Source organism: Echinococcus granulosus (assembly GCF_000524195.1).
Source record: "Echinococcus granulosus chromosome Unknown EG_S00025, whole genome shotgun sequence".
NCBI lineage: Eukaryota > Metazoa > Platyhelminthes > Cestoda > Cyclophyllidea > Taeniidae > Echinococcus > Echinococcus granulosus.
The window spans coordinates 861,092-878,355 of NW_020170405.1; the positions used below are offsets into that span (position 1 = coordinate 861,092).

Consider the following 17,264-nt stretch of genomic DNA (forward strand, 5'->3'; position numbering starts at 1 on the left):
GCATACCTGCATTGGTCATTCCACTGCTATCCAACATCGGCAACTGATTGCGTAGGCATAAGAATTATCTACCCATCGAGCTGCATTAGACTACATCAGGGTGCTACAATTCGAGCAGCCTACTGCAATGATACTAGTGTTCACTTACAAAAGCACATTCTAGTTCTTACAATTAGTCATGTTTCTTAATAGCATACCAAAGCACAAAACCGATGAAATAGAAAAGCCAGCGCTGAGGCATCATACGCATAAATATTGAGAATCAACGGCAACCGATCTCCTCTCGAAAATAGTAACAGAGCAAAAGGAAGAGATACGAAGGTTCTTGAAGCAACGACTACCTATGGATGATGAGGAACTCCACGGGGGTTTTCCAGCTTTGCTAAATTAGCCTTGTGCTTTTTCCCCTCCACATGAATTTTCATGTTAGCTGCAGATGTTATTGGACAATCACAAAGTGAGCACTTGGTGGAGATCCCCTGCGTCAAAATATATTGAGCATCCGCATCCACTTCGGGTAGGCTGTTCGACGAGGCACTTCTGCTTGGCACAATTTCCTTCGAAGGTTCCATAAAGGCTGCGTTAAAGATTCTTCTAAGTTCACTGCGTAAAAGGGCAGGCAGTTCTTCCAAAACTACTTGGCGTATAGTTTCGACCAACTCGCTTTTTGGCAAAGAACCAGGGGAAGTACTCTGACGGCGAGGTAATGCTGACAATGGTGCATCTCCAGCAGCTCCCTTTACGACTTGTATCTTCGCTTCATGCTCTTGACTTTTCACATGATTAAACATTGCTGCCTTATCAATAAATTCAATGTTACACAGGGTACATTTCCACTTCGAATGCTGGCTGTCGGTAGCAGACGCCTCAGCCCCCAGTTGTGACGAAGCCGGTTCACATAGAAAATCCTTCTTCGCCGTTGTGGAGGTCTCATACTTAGAGGCGACAAAACTACCATTGAGACTATCTTTAGAATCATTCTTCACCAATAAGCTTTTGGAGGCGAGGTTGAAATCTGTTGGAACTGATGATTTCTGTAATATAGAGCCAGGGAGAGCATTCAGTGGCGCGTCTCTAGCAGCTCCCTTTACGACTTGTATATTCGCCTCATGCTCTTGACTTTTCACATGATTAAACATTGCTGCCTTATCAATGAATTCAATGTTACACAGGGTACATTTCCACTTCGAATGCTGGCTGTCGGTAGCAGACGCCTCAGAGCCCAGTTGTGAAGAAGCCAGTTCACATGGAAAATCCTTCTTGGCCGATGAATTTAAAGAACGTGCATAATCCGCCGGAGCCGAAACCCTTGGTCCAGGGAAGGGTGGAGTAGCTGGTGGTAAAGAAGGCCCAGCAACTACTTTGTTTTCGTTTGTCCGAGGCGTCACATGTGCCGAAGTTGCGGAATTGCCATTCATACCAAGTAAAGAGCTGTTCCCCATTAACGGATCTCTGAAAACATGATCAAATTCTTTTGAAGTAGATTTTAATAGGACAGAGTTAGGTGGGGCATCTGGTGGCGAAGGTGGTTGAGTGAACTGCTTACAAGCGTTGGAACTACCATCGGGACTATCTTTAGAATCATTCTTCACCAATAAACTTTCGGCGGCGAGGTCAGAATATGTTGGAACTGTCCCTGTATTACCGAAATCGTCAAAGGGAGCATCCAGTGCCGTAGACGACTGAACCGATCCAGCTGTCTGGGCTCCACTGCATGTTCCTGAAGTTAGGTGATTCCAAAGCTCCCCATTTTCACTGAAAGGCTTCTTACAAAACAAGCAGGATTCCATGTTACTTGGCGATGAATTTTTAGCCAATGCACTAGGGAACCCAAAAAAGTCCCTTTGTAATTTGTCAATACACAAAAGTCTGCGTTAAAATGAGTTTACAATAAGGAGGGCAAATTATTTCGAGTTAAGGGGATTCTCTACTTTCCTTCAAATTAGTGCCTTCGACAACGTAATGAAGCCTCACTACGACAAAGCTGGAATGGTCCGATAGCGAAGATGCCAATGATTATTACAGTTTCTATGACAATTAAACCACTAAGATAAACCTACGACTAACCTCACCAAAAACTCCTTCCATAAGATACAATATGAGACCTGAAGTAATCACTGCACTCATGATGACATGACGAATTTCAAATACAGGTAGTAATGGCGGTAGTTATACAACTCGTGGAAGGTGCAACGTCAATCCAACGATCCTTATGACCAGAAGAATAAGCATATAAGGGCTGATGGACCACAGCATAATCGTGCTAATTGATAGCTACCGTCTTAAATGTAACCGTTGAATGTCAAGATTAAGCGCCTTATAAAAGAATTTACACGTCCATCCAACTAATTACTTCTGGTAATCTCAAAAGACGAATGGACGTGAAAGTGGAAAGCACTGAAGCCGCAGTACACACTTGACCAAGATAAAACCACTAACACAAGCACAGACCACATACCTGCGCCCTAAACTGCAGGTGCCGATGGGATTGGTTAAAAATCATTTATTAAAAGAAATAAGAAGTGTAATTTCAGAATGCGATGCTTAAACAGTTTGTAGTTTAAATTTTGAGTTTCGCGGCATATGTTACTGAACGACACGATTATCTAGGGCGAAATTGAGAAATTTTAGAAATAATTGGACCAAGTGCCAAAATGGCAGAATGGCTTAACCTTCCCCTTTCTGTTCCAATTCCCACACTATTCAACAATACTTAGGCCGCGTCCTACCTTATTTCTTAACTGCGAGTATAAACTACGTAAGATGGGAATGTTGTTCAAGCACTGGTAATTACCCATACTTTCATTCTTAAAGCAGTAGGCGTACGCATGTTCATGCATCGAAGGCCGGTCACCAAATCATGGCCATCTTTTAATCCTGTTTTCAGTCCCTTTTTTGGTAAATTACTAATGATTTCATCTTCCCATCTTACTTTGCGATATTCGAATGAGGCGATAGTAATCCCGCAGTTGTGCAATTACTTGTTGAAATCGTGATTAAACTTACCAAAACTATTAGCTGGAGCAGAGGTCTAGTTGGTACCTTTTAATCCTAAAAGATTATCAATTAGTAACAAGAAGCTAATGCTACCTGGCTTTTAAATTGGTTTGATGACGTTGCACGTATTATTCATTTTGACGGTGATTACTTTTTAGTGCTTTGAGCACTCTACTGTAGTGTAGGACGAGGCTCGTAGATCTCATCCCCCCTGACCCTCATACTCGTAGAGCACCCAGGTTGATTCGTTTTCGTCGTGTTGATTATGATAAGTAAATGGGGAGGACAAGTACAAGTTCAGGTAGATGTGGACATGGAACCTTTCTCCGGCTTGCAGGACGTTGACCCATCAGTCATGGGGCTCGATTCGTACGCCCGCCTCCTTTCTGAGTGGAGCATCAAAACATCATGAGTACTACAGTAGTGCTCTGGGGCTTCCCTGAAGACGAATCAAGACAATTCTCGGGCTGAATATGTACACATACATTCGATATACTTTAAGGCTTGGTGCTATCGGCACGGCCCTAAGGCCAACACACTTGGCGAGGGTACATTGGTTGAGCACATAAATGACTCCCTTACCAAGACCGAGAGCTAAATAAACAAAGCACTACACTACATCCATATAAGCATCATTGATTTCGGAAATCGGGGTCCTCAGTATATTCACTGTCTTCATGAAACCTAAGCATTCTTTTCCGCCTCCACACGTTCCATCTGCATAGAAATGAATACATTTAAGGCCTACAAATGTTTAATGACAAAATGTCACATCCACCACTCTTATTAGGGATATGAAGATACTTGAGCAGAACATCCGTTTCCCTTATCATTTTTTTTCGGATTGGCACTGGTTCCCCTCCTGAAGATAGTAAATTGCTTCAGTAATAAGGATATTCATCTTTCCAACGCCTCAAAGAAACCCACACTTATTTTACCCACGTCTAGTTTAAAATTCCGACATCTCTCCCTCAAATGAATAGTGTTAGGCCTCTCTTAAAGCGGACCTTGCCTCTTGAAATCACACGTATGGCAGTTTTGGTGGCAATCTAGTGAGCTATACGCAACTTAGGCCTCATTTTGAAGCTCGGTTGGTCTAGGGTTAGGATTGGGAATGCTTTTCGAGGATTGACTTTGGACATTGTGATGGGAATGGCGTTAAATATTTGACACCGCAGTCTATACAGACAGCAAAGCATATCAGAATTTTCTTTCCTGTTGGTAATCTGCATTCGAAGTTCCTACAAAGTGCCTCGTATGCCCGATATCATTTACACACATTTGATGGTCGAAGACGCAGTCGAAGTGACTTGTCGAAGACCTAAACACCTATTTTAGCATTTTCGATGGTGCACTTACTCATCTACCTGTGTTTTTAAGATTTTTGCTTTCAATTTTAGCAAAAGCGCCCCATGAGAATTTAAAAACAACAGGTTATCACCGCCATTACCACCACATCGGTGTGAATTGGAATGCTATGCAAAATACAGTCGCTACATTAGGATTAAATTTGTTACTGTTTTAGAAACCACATAATGTTTTTCATTTTTTAAATACTTAAGCAAACGGAAGCAATCGAAAAGTACTAGATGCAGGTGCTCCAACCCGGGGTTGTGGAATGTTGTAGATCGGAGGCGGCCTTCAAGATGCATTCAATAGTGCGAGCAGTAGTTGTTCATAGTAGCCCGAGGTTTCACCCTTGATCCATTCAACCAGGCTCTTGTGATCCTTATCGAACGTCTCCTTGATGTTCAGCAAGTCAATCTACAAAGGGCCGCAATTAAGAACTCTCTAGCTCTACGCCAAGAGGTTAATCGGCAAATCTCACACTTTTAGCAGGACTTCCTCCTGACTATTTGTGAATGCTTAAAACTGGAATGTCACTATTAAAGTCATTTCAAGGAGTATTCCCTCACGCCAGCCACCTACCTTTTGACTTGACGGCACACTACTGTAGAGTGCAGTATGACTGTTTTTAGTTGCTACTTAATCACACAATTGTAGTACTTTTTACTAATTAATTCAATTTTGCTTGTTTCATAACTACGGAAAGATTAAAGTAGCTCCAGTCCTGAGGGGAACATGGAACTGTTCCTACTACTACTACGACTACTGCTACTACTACTACTGGAAGTTGTGCATCGTAAAAAATAAGCTAGATGTAGTTGCATATTAAAACTCGCCTCAGAGCGCAGAATGATGACTCTCATGAGGAGAAAGTCGTGTGTTCCTTGACCCACCATGGCATGGTAGAGAGCCTCGGAGTAGAACTTTGGTCTGTCTATAGCGTGCTCAACTTGAAACAGAAAGAAGATGTGCGGTGAGTAACTCAAGTGAATGGCTTAAAAGTCACCGGCCGATTAGCATGGAGTGATTAGCTTGAATTGGTGGTCAGAAATAGGTGTCTCGTAAAAGAGAGCTTACCCATGGCCATAAGCAACGCGCCAAATTCTCCCGACACAGCCTCTGATATGGCTGGAATAAGGCTCTTCCCACTTGTCTGCAAATTGTTAAAAACGTTTCACTTGGGAGTCCTCACACTTGACTTGTCCCGTTGTGTAAGCAAAAAAACAACACTAATTGATACTAACACAAATAGGTTGCCTTAAGGTATTCTGTTGCCCTGGCAACCGATAATAGATTTTTACATTTTAATCTATATTTCTGTGCTTCTAAAGGTGTTAACTAAAATTCACAGATTAGATTAGCTGCGATGTCATAGTGAGGAGGTTACTTGATAAGGACCAGTACCACATTCAATGTCAAAGAGGAAATAGTAAAAGCACAATTCCTTGCAAAGACCCTTTGAACGTCCACTTCCAAAACATGAAGGCAACGAACGAACCTTTTTGTACTCTTTTTCCATTGCTGCTATTTCCCAGACATTTTTGTGCTGGAATGCGCTCAAAAGGAGAGCACTCGTTGAATTCTTTGGTCTTAAATAGTAAGAAAATATACTAGTCTGTGTAATAAATCTTTGACAACTCGTAAAAAGTGACTCAAGAGAGGTGAGAGCATGTACTTTTCCAGCGCCTCTACAAGTTGTTTGACGGCCCTTGTAACCTCATTCTGGTTGACCATTATGTCGCCACCTCTTTGCTTAATGGTTTGGAGTTGCTCTGGCGTTGGGTCTGGATTATCACCCTTCAGAATCTGCAGCAACATTTTGCAGAAGTAGCCCGTTGTCTCGGAGCGAATGTCAGTCTCCAGGGTGCGTTTTGGATCTGGGAATCAAGGAGCATTTCCACAAGACTAGAGTCAGTAGCACGAGCATTTCATTGCATAAAATTGCTAGCATTTCTACCGAGCTATGTGAAAGGAGAGAGCTGAGATTCATCCGACACTAAAGCAGAAGCGTCTATGAGCAAACAGTGATTGAACAATGTTAAACATGCTGGTTAATTGGTTGGCTGCCCTGTTTTAATACACGCCATTCAGCCAATTAGCAATTATAAAAAATAGGTTTTAAGGGGACTTTTGGAGCGACATTTCGTTAGCAAAAAAAGAAGCTCAAGTACTTCATTTCACAATCGACTGATTTTTTGCATTTGTCACAGTGTTTTCATGTAAAAAAAGTAACAATTTGATTTGCCGAGATACAGTGAGATGCTGACAATGCTTGAACGCGCCAGCTTTTGGCACTAGTGCCCAGGTTACTGAAAGGCTTCAAGGGAGGGAGCGCAACTAACCTAATTATGCAGTTTGTGTGTGCTCACCACGCCACAAACAGGGTGTTTACTCGCCTCCATGAATCAAGCTGCTTCCACACACTCATGCCACTCCTTGCGAGGGCAGCATAAGCAGAGCCAATAGAGACGCTATCATCCCAAAAGCGGGGTTTTATAATGTTGAGCCAGTAAGACACTGCCAGTCAATCATTAGCGCAACTCACCCTTAATTCCTTTGTCACGCAGAACTACAAGAGAGAAAAGAATGAAAATCAAAGGACGAAGTTAAACAAAACAGAACCGCAAGATTTATTAAACGTCGTAGATGAAGTGACTGGAGTTTCAGATTTTACACCTATGGCGACTACTTTTCATGCCTTGTGAAATGCTGAACTAATGAGGAGTTTTCGGTAGGCCATCTTGGTCATATTTACGCATTCATCCTCCTACATCTAAGGAAAATGTTTTCGAACAGGACTTCTAAATATTTAAATTGGATTGAGCCTAAGGATTACAGTAAATAAGGCGAAAACAAAGCACGCCTATAACACTTACCGCTTATGTAGGACTGTTTGAGCTTGTTTATTTCTTCATTTGTGCAGCCCACAATGATCTCAATGATGGTATTCTCGTTCGTACCAACACCCTTCATTGCGTAGTAAAGCGACTTCGCCATCAGATAAATGGGGTCCTCGGTCAGAAGGATTGCACAATCTCTGAAGTGGCCGCTCAGATCACCGTCCAGATCATGTGCAAGCTCCTAGATACATAGTTTGGTATTTTCATCAAAAGGGAAAAGTCCATAATGTGCTTAAATTGTTAGTCGAGGGGATACTTAAATACTATTTGAGGAAATTCAGCAAGACACTTCACAAGTGTTTTGACGGGCTGGAGGCAGACTTACACGACCGTACTTTCGCTTGTATAGGTCTACAATCTGGAGGCGCTCTTCGCTTGTCCTTCCCCCCAAAATTTTGATGATTGTTTCCTCATCGGTGCCTAGATGAGAAGAAAACTACTTGAGTTAACAGCTAAAGTGATCTGCAAGGTAGAATGCACTAAAGTCGATTGAAAACGCACCCCAACAGCGCATGGATTTGCAGAGCGCCTCGACGTCAGCGTTCACATCAAAGTTGGGAGTAGGCTTCAGCGTGGGTTTGAAAGGTTTCCCATTGCAGTCGAAATATTGGGAGGACGAACGAGCGTTTTTGGCTACAAAAAAAGATGGAGTCACCACATTAATATGAATGTCATAGCTTTAATTTGCCAGGGCTAATCACTATGCCACTTTACACATTTACATAAAAAATTTGCAGTAATTTGATCTTAAAAACTGCGCCCTTCTTAACACAGCAAATCTAGAAAGTCAAATCGTCACTTTCCCAAGTTAGCTTAAATTAGTTATTTGATTTCTATTAAAAGAGGAGATGGATTGCTCAAGACCTTAAAGAAATAAACGGATGTTCTTATTTTTGAATTACATCAACAAAAATTTCTGGTTTAGAGTCCACAAAGAAGTATGCGTGGGTGCAAGCATAAAAGAACAATAAAACTTATTAAGTAAGATAATTAAACATTTAACTAGACTCTAAAATGCGATTAGAATTTATAATTAGCAACCATCAGAGTATAGCTGTGCGCCAACTGGAGTCATGGCTGTTGCAACTAGTAAATGAGGAGGAGTGAATGATTTCCAAACTTACCCATTATGGAAGACTCTGCCTTTGTGCGGATGAGAAGAGGCTTTGTGCCACACTGCTCTCATTGTCGATGCATCGCTGACCTTACATGAGCCCACACTTTTGGACCAACCAATCAAGTCGACGCCTCCACACTCGATTGATGTGTTTGTGTGAGCGAAAGAAGCAGCACGTCTCTCCGCAAAAATCTGTGAAATGCGATCCCTCCCTCGTGCTTTCTCACTCTTTCGCTGTACGTGCGCACAAACCGCTTCTACACTTCTGGCAGTCGTATCTCGGACCTCCCAAATAAGACCACAGCAGCTACATTGCCTCCCTTTTTTCGAAAGAAGAATTGACGTGACCCGGGCTGGTGACCGAAGAGATGCATAAGTGTAAAGCAGGAAAGCGGGATGACACCGTGAACTAATTTATTCACCCAACTAATAACTCTTTTTGACGGTATTAAGAACTTGGAAATGTTTTATCCGGAAAGCATTATAGTGATATCCCGGAGAATAGCTTTCAACGTCAATGTTTTAATGACGAAAGGCTCTTTTTCTAATCAAATTCATCAGTCATTTCCACAAAACGCATTTTATACGGAAGATCACCCATTCTAACATTTCGCCCTAAAAGCTCTACCTAGTAAAATAAGGGCACAGTCAAACCCCCAACAATAGTGATCGGGTAATAGGCAAGCAGATATAACGGGAAAAGACGTTTATTAATGAGAAATAAAGAGAAAATTCAGAAGTAAATCTTATTACTTTAAGGCCATTTGGTTGAAAATGAATGGAAACTTTCGGTATCTTACTCCAAATCATCGATCTAAAATTAAAGAAAACCTGGTTGAATTCTCTCCCCGCCGATACAGGTAAATCCCAGTAGAAGCAAATGCACTTGACCTGACACAATTAAATGACTGCCCTCGTAATTTTTATCAGCACGGTGATATTTCTTTGAGGTCCTTTTTTTAAGAAAACGCAATGAAATAAAGAGAGACGCCAGCCTGCATCTAGTATACCTTTGTTGCAAGCCAGTGGCGGAGGAATTCACTCGCGCTCAAATCATTAGGCAAACACACCCAGTAAAGACGAATAACGAAGTGGATAAACATTTGCATTAGAGAGTAGAAGAATATAACACATCCGGTGGATACATTCAACCAAACATTAGGGAGGTAGATCAAGTACGTTAGCATATTTCGAAGCTACGTACAGTAAATGGAATACGGAAGTACTCTAATTCAAGGCTTCAATGCTCAGGTCAACGACCTTAGTAAGAAGCCTGCGGGCCACGGGATTACATTATACGGGCACGAGCATGTGCATTGGAGTGGAAATTTCTACGAGGAAGTATGAACAAACAAACTACGAGAGTAAGCTTTCACACAAACACTTGCAAGTGATGATTTGAGATTTGAATTAAATCAGAAAATAAGCATCCATCTTGCCGGTGGAGACGTAAAGAGGACCAACGAAGAGGATTTCAGTGATAGAAGAAAAGGCTCGGTCGAAACTGTAGCAATCTAATGTGAAAGAACCTGTTCAAATTTTTTTTGAGAAATATATGCATTTGTCAGATAATTTACCAAAAATTACACAACGGTATATCTCCTGACTAAAAATTTCAAATGAATAAAGTAAAACATCCAACAGTCGAAAATGATGGTGTGACTTCATTAAATCTACACCGAGGATTTGAGGTCAACAAAGATGAAAAATTCACATTCCTCTAAGAAAATCATGTTAAAAGGTTTGCAAACACAATCACGAGACTGATTTTGGGTCAAGGCTTGTTAGGTGTTGGAAAAGTAGGAAGACCAGCGCACTCACTAGCGTAGCACTATAACTTAACAAAAAAACAACAGACAGTGAAATGAAATGAACAAGAAAGGAAGGTGATTTACACATTATGAGCCACTCCAACCGCCAACATAACACTACTGTGCAGTTTTTCTAAAATCACAAATTTAACAAAGGACTGAGGCATCTGGCCACACGCCTGAAGGCCTCACCAGGATTGTGTTAGCTGGGATGCATTCGCAGTCAGAAAATTTATTTCGGCACTGATTTAACGACGGAAAAACGCACATTTATGTGAATAAAAAAGCAATCAGTCGCTCGTAATACTGTGCAGCAGGGAGAAGCTAGGAGTGGTGCGTCGAAGTAGATATTGCATAGGGATAAGGAGGCGTGTGTAGAGATGCTGCAGAAGCAATCTCCCTCACTTTATAGAAAACGAGACAAACGTTCACCAGAACAGTTAATCATCCAACGAGGGTAAAAACCACACTGAATGTAGTTTTTTGTGTGAAGAAACCCTTTTTACTACATTGCGAGGTTACAGACTAGGCGGCCTCGATGTAATAGTCAATATTTGCTAGCAAAACTTCATTAATTTCATTTTATTGTTAAAAATTAGAAGAAAACATCTAAGCTATTTGTTGCATCCATCATTTGGAGAAAGATGATACTATGAGGGTGGGTGAAGAACAGCTAAACATATTTTACCTCCGAGGATTAACTATTGAGAGCTCATTGAATTACACATTTGCATGAGACGCAAATGTTTTAGCAAGTAGATGGCGCAAAATCGCAAACACTGAAAGATTCACCACAGATCAGAATAAAATGCACATTTTTGTAAATCTAATATCTAGTTGTGAAAACAGCTTTAGTGAAACGGAGCTTCGTAGGAAATATGAAGTTAGAATGCAACAAAAGAACGCGCCAAGTAGTAAACTCCTGAAAGAAATCTGAATCAAAAAAAAACTTTTCGGTTGCACATCCTCGTGTTAGGAGAGTTTGCAAAGCCGCAACAATTAAGCACCTTCGTCAGCTTTCCATTTACTTTAAGAGATCAAAGGCGGTGAGTAGCAGCCTTGATCAGAAGTTCCTACACAAAAAAGTGGGTCTGTTTACAGTCGCTAGTTTTCCAGACCAAAAGATGCGCTGTCCAGACGAATTAATGAGTTAAATCCGACTAAGTGATTAGTTTTGGCACATAAACTAGAATATGTGAGAAAGATAGATGTGGATGTGTAAGCGGCGGCACCTGTACGCAAATACGAAGCAAAAAGACGAGAGAGAGAGAGAGAGAAAGAATTTGGCACGATGGGACCAGCACAAACACGGTGCTTATCCAGACACCCCACTTGAAAACCACTTGAGTAAGAAATGCTTGACTGACAAAGCGCTTTCACATACAACTTTTTGAGAAATTGGAGCACACAAGGAGTTTTAAATGGCTGATTCTCTCAAATGGGAACTATCCAGTCTTACCAAGTTATCAATAGGCGGCTCGAGTCGACCGGAATTCGAGTCCTCTACCACCGCCTCAAGTTTTATTTGCCTGATTGGATCACTGATGAGAGAGGCAGCTTCTTCTGGTGTCATTTTTACGCCATGCACATCTAGACTGCTGATTGGTCGAAGTAATGCATCTTGAAAACAAATCAAAGATAAGCAAATCTGTAAGCAAAAGCCACGCTACTGTAGTCCTGTTAAGTAGTAGTCATACCAGTAGCAATGACTTCACACCAAAAGGCAAGCCTGTTGGTCACAGCCTGAGTCGCCTCGAGATCGCTTCGCCAGTGAAGTAAGAAGGCGTTATAGGCATTGGCCACATCGGCAGACGCACCTGGTGCCAGAGCCGCCTCGTGGTATCCGCGCAGGCAGTGGATTGCTTTGGGTCGCAGGAGTTCTGGTGTCAGTGGGTCATCCACGAGGCGGCAGACATGCGCTTCCATTTCACGACACGCTTTAGACAAACAGCCCTATTAGGCCCATGTAATAGCACTTTTTGATAAAAAAACTAAAAGTAGTAGAAAGGCACGTTGACTACATGGCAATTTGAACAGCTATACAAACCATTCCCCAAATACACAGCAACACCTACCCTTAGCCGTAAAATCGGACTTGTGGCCACAATTTCAAACTTGGAGCAAGCTATCGTTTTACGTGATTTACTTGACAATTCTATGCAGCACCTTTTATCATTAATCTGAGAGATTTTTGGAATAGTCCGTGCTACAAGAAATCATATTCGCTCAGTGTTAGGCCGATTGAATCTAAATTAAAAGGCAAAAGGACAATAACTTCTTAAAGCCTGTATCCAATAGCGAATGGCATTGACTCCATAGCTGATTTAAAAAAGGCTTGTAAGAGGATTATAGCAGGCCTTCATAGCTAAAGTTCAATGGGCAACAGTTGACATTACGCGTGTAGGATGAGAACTCTGTAGTAATTACAATGTATCTTCCCCGATAAAAAGACCTTTTGATATATTTTAATTATAAAAAGGAGATTCTAAGAATCCGTTCATTCAAGACCAAAAAGACTTATTTGTTTGCTCGATGATACATAAAAATCACTGTGGCTGGGATATATTACTTTGATTTATGCTCATTTAAGGGAAAAAGGTATACCTAGTACCTTTCGCGATAAGACCAAAACGCAGGAGCTCGTTGAAATCACTAACTGGATCGACTGATCCAATAGCTCGACTTTCAGCAACCTCTCCAGCATCCGCCAATGCAGTATCCTCGTCGTTTCTACGACACAAATGCAAGACTGGTTAGGCTCCTATCCATTCCAACGCACTCGCTACGGAAGAAAGGAGAGAGACCACTTACTCGACAGCTTCCGTATTTATGCCAAACAAATCAGCCGCTATGGCGCACCTCCGCTTCCGATTAGCTTCGCGTTCGTCCGTGTCCTCGCCGCCTCGTTTCAGTTGGAGAATAGCGGTTGTATTTTCATTGGGCGTGACCTCCGGCATCACACGCTTTAACTCGCGCACAGCGCCGCATAGCGACGAGGAGGAGGGGGCTGAGGAGGTAGTAGCGCTTGTGGAATCTGGGACGCTCTTTAATTGTCTGTCGACTGCTGCGAGAACCTGTCCAAGACCGGGAAAAGCATCGGGATCCAGAGACGGCCAACCGTTGGTCAGTGTTTCTACTTCGGACAGAGCAGTCTTGCCCAGACCTCGCTCGCGAACAACATTGAAGAAACGCTGGATCCAGGGATTGCAAACACGTTTTGGGTTGACAGAGGCTCCCAGCCTTACGTGATCATCTCTACAAACCGTGGTTACATCGTGCTAGTAGAGGCCCAATGAGCAGCAAGCATGCCTCAAGGACAGCTGCCATTTTTTTCCCCGATTCATCATTCAACACTTATGACCATTCTGCATTCTGTAAATGTACACTTTATTAGTAAAAATGTGACAGTTGAATAGTGGATTCACATTACCAAAAGAAGTAGGATTTTGGAATTAAATATGCCAATGAAGATATCTTCGCCTTAGGCTGACGTAAGGATTTGTGCAGTCAAACTTCAAGGCAAGAATGAGTTGAGAGAGTGAGTTGAGATCATACGCCATCTAGCAGCATCTAAGACCATGGAAAAGTGTAATTTTTGCAGGAATTATTCGATCTTAATTACTTGAATTACTCATTCTAGTGCACTATTTTATAAACAACCATAAACAGTGCCTTTCAACTATTTTGGCACAACCAAGCGAACTATAGCATGTGGTTGGTGATCTTACTTGTCAGCCTTGTCATTTGCGCCGCCTAGCCTGTCTCCTTTACTGTCGCGGTCGTCGTTGTCTTCGTCGTCGTCGTCATCAGAGTCAAGCATCATGCTTGTGATGAAGGCATCCATAGCGGCGATCTGCTCTTCATTGGGTCGCCATCTCAACTTCAGTAGCTTCTGATCAAACTCTTCTTCCTTTTCCTCCCCGTCCTCAATTGTTGTTTCAACAACAGGGAGACTTGGAAATGTGAAGGCTCGAATGTCCTCGCGGAAGGCCAAGTCGTGGTAAATTAGACCAGCTCCTGAGGAATTAATTCTACCAACAACCAACACATGCATACAGACAGATGGGGCTAAATATTTTTTTGAAGAGGACAATTAAGAATGATTTGAGTCACATAAAAGTGAACCTAAAGGATAATTTTTGTAAAAATGGGAGTCCGATGACAGCACCATAACGAAAAGTAGAAATGGGTTTCGATCTAACCAAAAAATTCTTTCCACTCTGCAAATAGGCTACGCTAAAATGCACCCTATGAAACCAAAAAGGATCTTCCCAATTTAAGGTGACTACATTAACTTGCATGCAAACTTTGAAAAATTTTAGGATTCTGGCGTATTTTACACCCATTATAAAAGTGGCAAGTATGCATATAATCTGCAATACCAGTAGTGAGAAAATTATTGAACTAGGCTGGAATTACAACTACCTTTAGTGAGAATAACAGCAACAATTTTATGAGTTTGTCAAGTATGTTCTATCAAGCTGAGTTTAAGCAGAAATCTAGAATGAATAAGATGAGTATCAGAAGTGGCTAAGTAAAGAATGAATGCTCCATGTGGGACTTTACTAAACCAATTGAACAAGATTTCGATTTGAAATGTAAGTGTAGTAGAGTAAACATTGCAAAAACAGGAAGAGCGATCAATGTGACCTTTTCCAACTTACTTAGGTATCATAACCCCCAGGACAGGTGCTGATAGGCGTGAGGAGACACGTCTCACCAATGCAACCGAGTCCAACTCGATAAGAGCCTGAACTAGCGCCGAGACCGCGATAGCTGCAGAATTACGAGACTACTCATTTTAAAAAGTAAAAAATTAAAATGACCGCATTCAATGAAACTTGAGCAGCATTAAATCTTGAAAGACACACTGTTTGGAAAGAGGATTTTTTCGCCTTTTTAGTGAGTGGAGCATCCGCCACGAAATACATAACCTTGTCACCAACATAGATATTTGATGTGATCTAAAATGATGAAAAATTTTACAAAACATTTAGAGCATTGGGGAAATGTGGGTCTCGCATTAATTTTTCATTGAATTTACACTTAGAAAAACGTGCTCGATGTTTAGTTATCTAAAATAGAATTGCAAGATTGTAATTCTCTTAATGGTAATTGGTCACTCTCAAGGCCACTTCGCTTTAAATAAATTCGCATTAGCATATTACAGGCTTCTTTAAGTAGGGTGAAGTTCAGCACCGTACTGGGCCGTTGTGTTGTGAAACAGGTAGCATAGAGCGGTAAACATGCCCAGAACTAAAAACACTCATAATTGAGTCGTCTGCCTTATTCATTTCATACTTTCCCATGAAAATCACCTTTAAGTTCACTTGTAAGACAATAGAAAACGTGAGGTTTCATGCGCAATTCCTTTTGGTCACTTAATCAGCTTTCACTACCTCCACCAGGAGTCATCTCACAATGTATATTAATTCGTATGACGCACAAAATACAATGACATTAAATAAGCTCATTTCATTCGCCCACAATCCAATCGTAAACCTCGTATTCGTGTAAACAGACGTCTTCCAACGCCTTATAGAGTGGGAAGTATAAAGGACTCAACTTACGTTTGCCGATTTGGTAAATCCGATGACAGCCAAACATTTCTCACTCTCCACCTTTATTTTGTCCTTATCTTCCTTTGTGAAGGGGACCAGAGTAGTCCCATAGCGATATCCTGTAGAAGGAGTTAAAACATCAACTAATTTGTATTCGAGAGACCAGAACACTATCAAACCAAGTAGAAATAACTCCTTTTGGTTCTCATTAGGATGGCCCGTAATAGGACAATGATGAGAGCGGAGCTCGGGTTCCATTCAAAAAAGCAGAAGTATTTTTCATAATCCTGCCAAAGGTGTACAAATAAGGTGAGCAGAGGCACGCAAGCCCACTGACTTCGAAGACCGAAATGAAGGGACAACACGTTCCTCTGGATGGTAAGCACGAGAGGTGCTACCCTTGAAGTCGCAATTAGACTGTTTACATTATTACGAAAATGCACAAGTACGTCCACAGTTTCGGGGGTTTAAAAATGAGATGAAAAATCGTTTCATCCTTTTTAAACCTGAATGTTTTTGGGCAAATAATGCATTACGAACAGATCAAAATACTAAAAAAGCTCAGTGGCATTTGCAGCTATGGATTCGGGTGGAACAGGCTAAAATTGAAAAGCTGGCGGCATATGTTTGATGACTTTGTTTCCAGCTTGCATGATCAACCACAGCTTCAATGGACGTGATCAGTCAATTAGTGTGCTGCGGTTTACAGCAGCCAAAATAACCTGCAATATTATTGAGGGATAGATGAGCCGATTCTATAACAGCACCGAAGCATTCAACTACACGAAACATAAAAAGCGCTATTGTATTCAACAAAAAAGTTGGACAGTCTCCGCACCTCTCCAACCGCTACAGCATACTCTAAGCGGTATTGAAGAAAAAAATGTTCAAGACAAAAAGCAGTAGAAAACTCATTAAGTTCAATATCTCCTATCTGCGCCGTTTAGTCAGTTTCAGTGCTTTTTGAAATGAAAAAAAGTGGGTGCAAACCAGAGACAATTTCAGCAGCAGAGACTTCCGTTTGCGCCTCGTCGTGAAGATGAAACGTGGTGACGGCGGTGACCTCAATAGGGGGATCTTGACTAGCGAAGGAGTGAAGGGTGGGGGGACGGGCAGGGTAGAGGATGCGGTAGCCGAGAAGAGGCACCCGAAGGGCCGTTTCTCCGATGCTCAGCTCAACCTTCCACGGCCTTGAGGGGGCCTCACAACGTTCTATCAGGCATCCACCTCCACTTTCTATCACCTCCCTCTCGTGTGAGTTGGTAAAAACGATCCAATTATAAGTTCACTTTCAGGCAGTCCTGGGAGCAATGCTGCTATCTAATATAACAGCCGATTACTACATCGCTGAATGAAGATAAATTAGTACCCAGACCCGCCCTTTTGTATACCAATAGAAGGGTCGGGTTAACAAAATAGTTCATAAAACAGTGGCTGTGTTTACCTATGAACAATGCAAATACTCATAGTTTTAACAAGATCGTTTCCTACTTAAAATCAACAAAACTTATCCAATTTGCAGCTTTTAACA

General features: G+C 41.7%; 3 protein-coding genes across 3 annotated transcripts in view; all 3 read right to left on the bottom strand. All coding sequences in view use genetic code 11, as the record gives it.

Moving 5' to 3' along the window:
* Positions 1-341: 341 nt before the first annotated feature.
* EGR_04229 (hypothetical protein) lies at positions 342-1,790 on the bottom strand (the record flags this gene model as incomplete). Its single annotated transcript, XM_024493478.1, has 1 exon — positions 342-1,790. The coding sequence occupies one exon, from the start codon at positions 1,788-1,790 to the stop codon at positions 342-344; it is 1,449 nt and encodes a 482-aa protein (XP_024352179.1).
* A 2,848-nt stretch (positions 1,791-4,638) lies between these two features.
* On the bottom strand, positions 4,639-13,479 carry EGR_04230 (Annexin A6; the record flags this gene model as incomplete). The annotated part of the gene is given in 17 exon segments (XM_024493479.1): positions 4,639-4,761; positions 5,202-5,293; positions 5,422-5,497; positions 5,843-5,933; positions 6,020-6,221; positions 6,890-6,913; positions 7,221-7,425; positions 7,570-7,664; positions 7,746-7,877; positions 8,369-8,420; positions 8,449-8,595; positions 9,016-9,156; positions 11,632-11,792; positions 11,870-12,109; positions 12,784-12,902; positions 12,984-13,427; positions 13,445-13,479. 17 exon segments carry the CDS (start codon positions 13,477-13,479, stop codon positions 4,639-4,641), a joined length of 2,379 nt encoding a protein of 792 aa, XP_024352180.1.
* Positions 13,480-13,732: 253 nt separating this feature from the next.
* The window catches only part of EGR_04231 (ATP-dependent DNA helicase 2 subunit 2), a gene marked incomplete at both ends in the record, with an annotated part of 4,844 nt that continues 1,312 nt past the window's right edge, over positions 13,733-17,264 (bottom strand). Inside the window, 5 exons of the mRNA XM_024493480.1 lie at positions 13,733-13,742; positions 13,901-14,203; positions 14,837-14,964; positions 15,743-15,852; positions 16,724-16,923. Coding sequence (XP_024352181.1) covers positions 13,733-13,742; positions 13,901-14,203; positions 14,837-14,964; positions 15,743-15,852; positions 16,724-16,923 — 751 coding nt within the window. The remainder of the gene's footprint in view (positions 13,743-13,900; positions 14,204-14,836; positions 14,965-15,742; positions 15,853-16,723; positions 16,924-17,264) is intronic.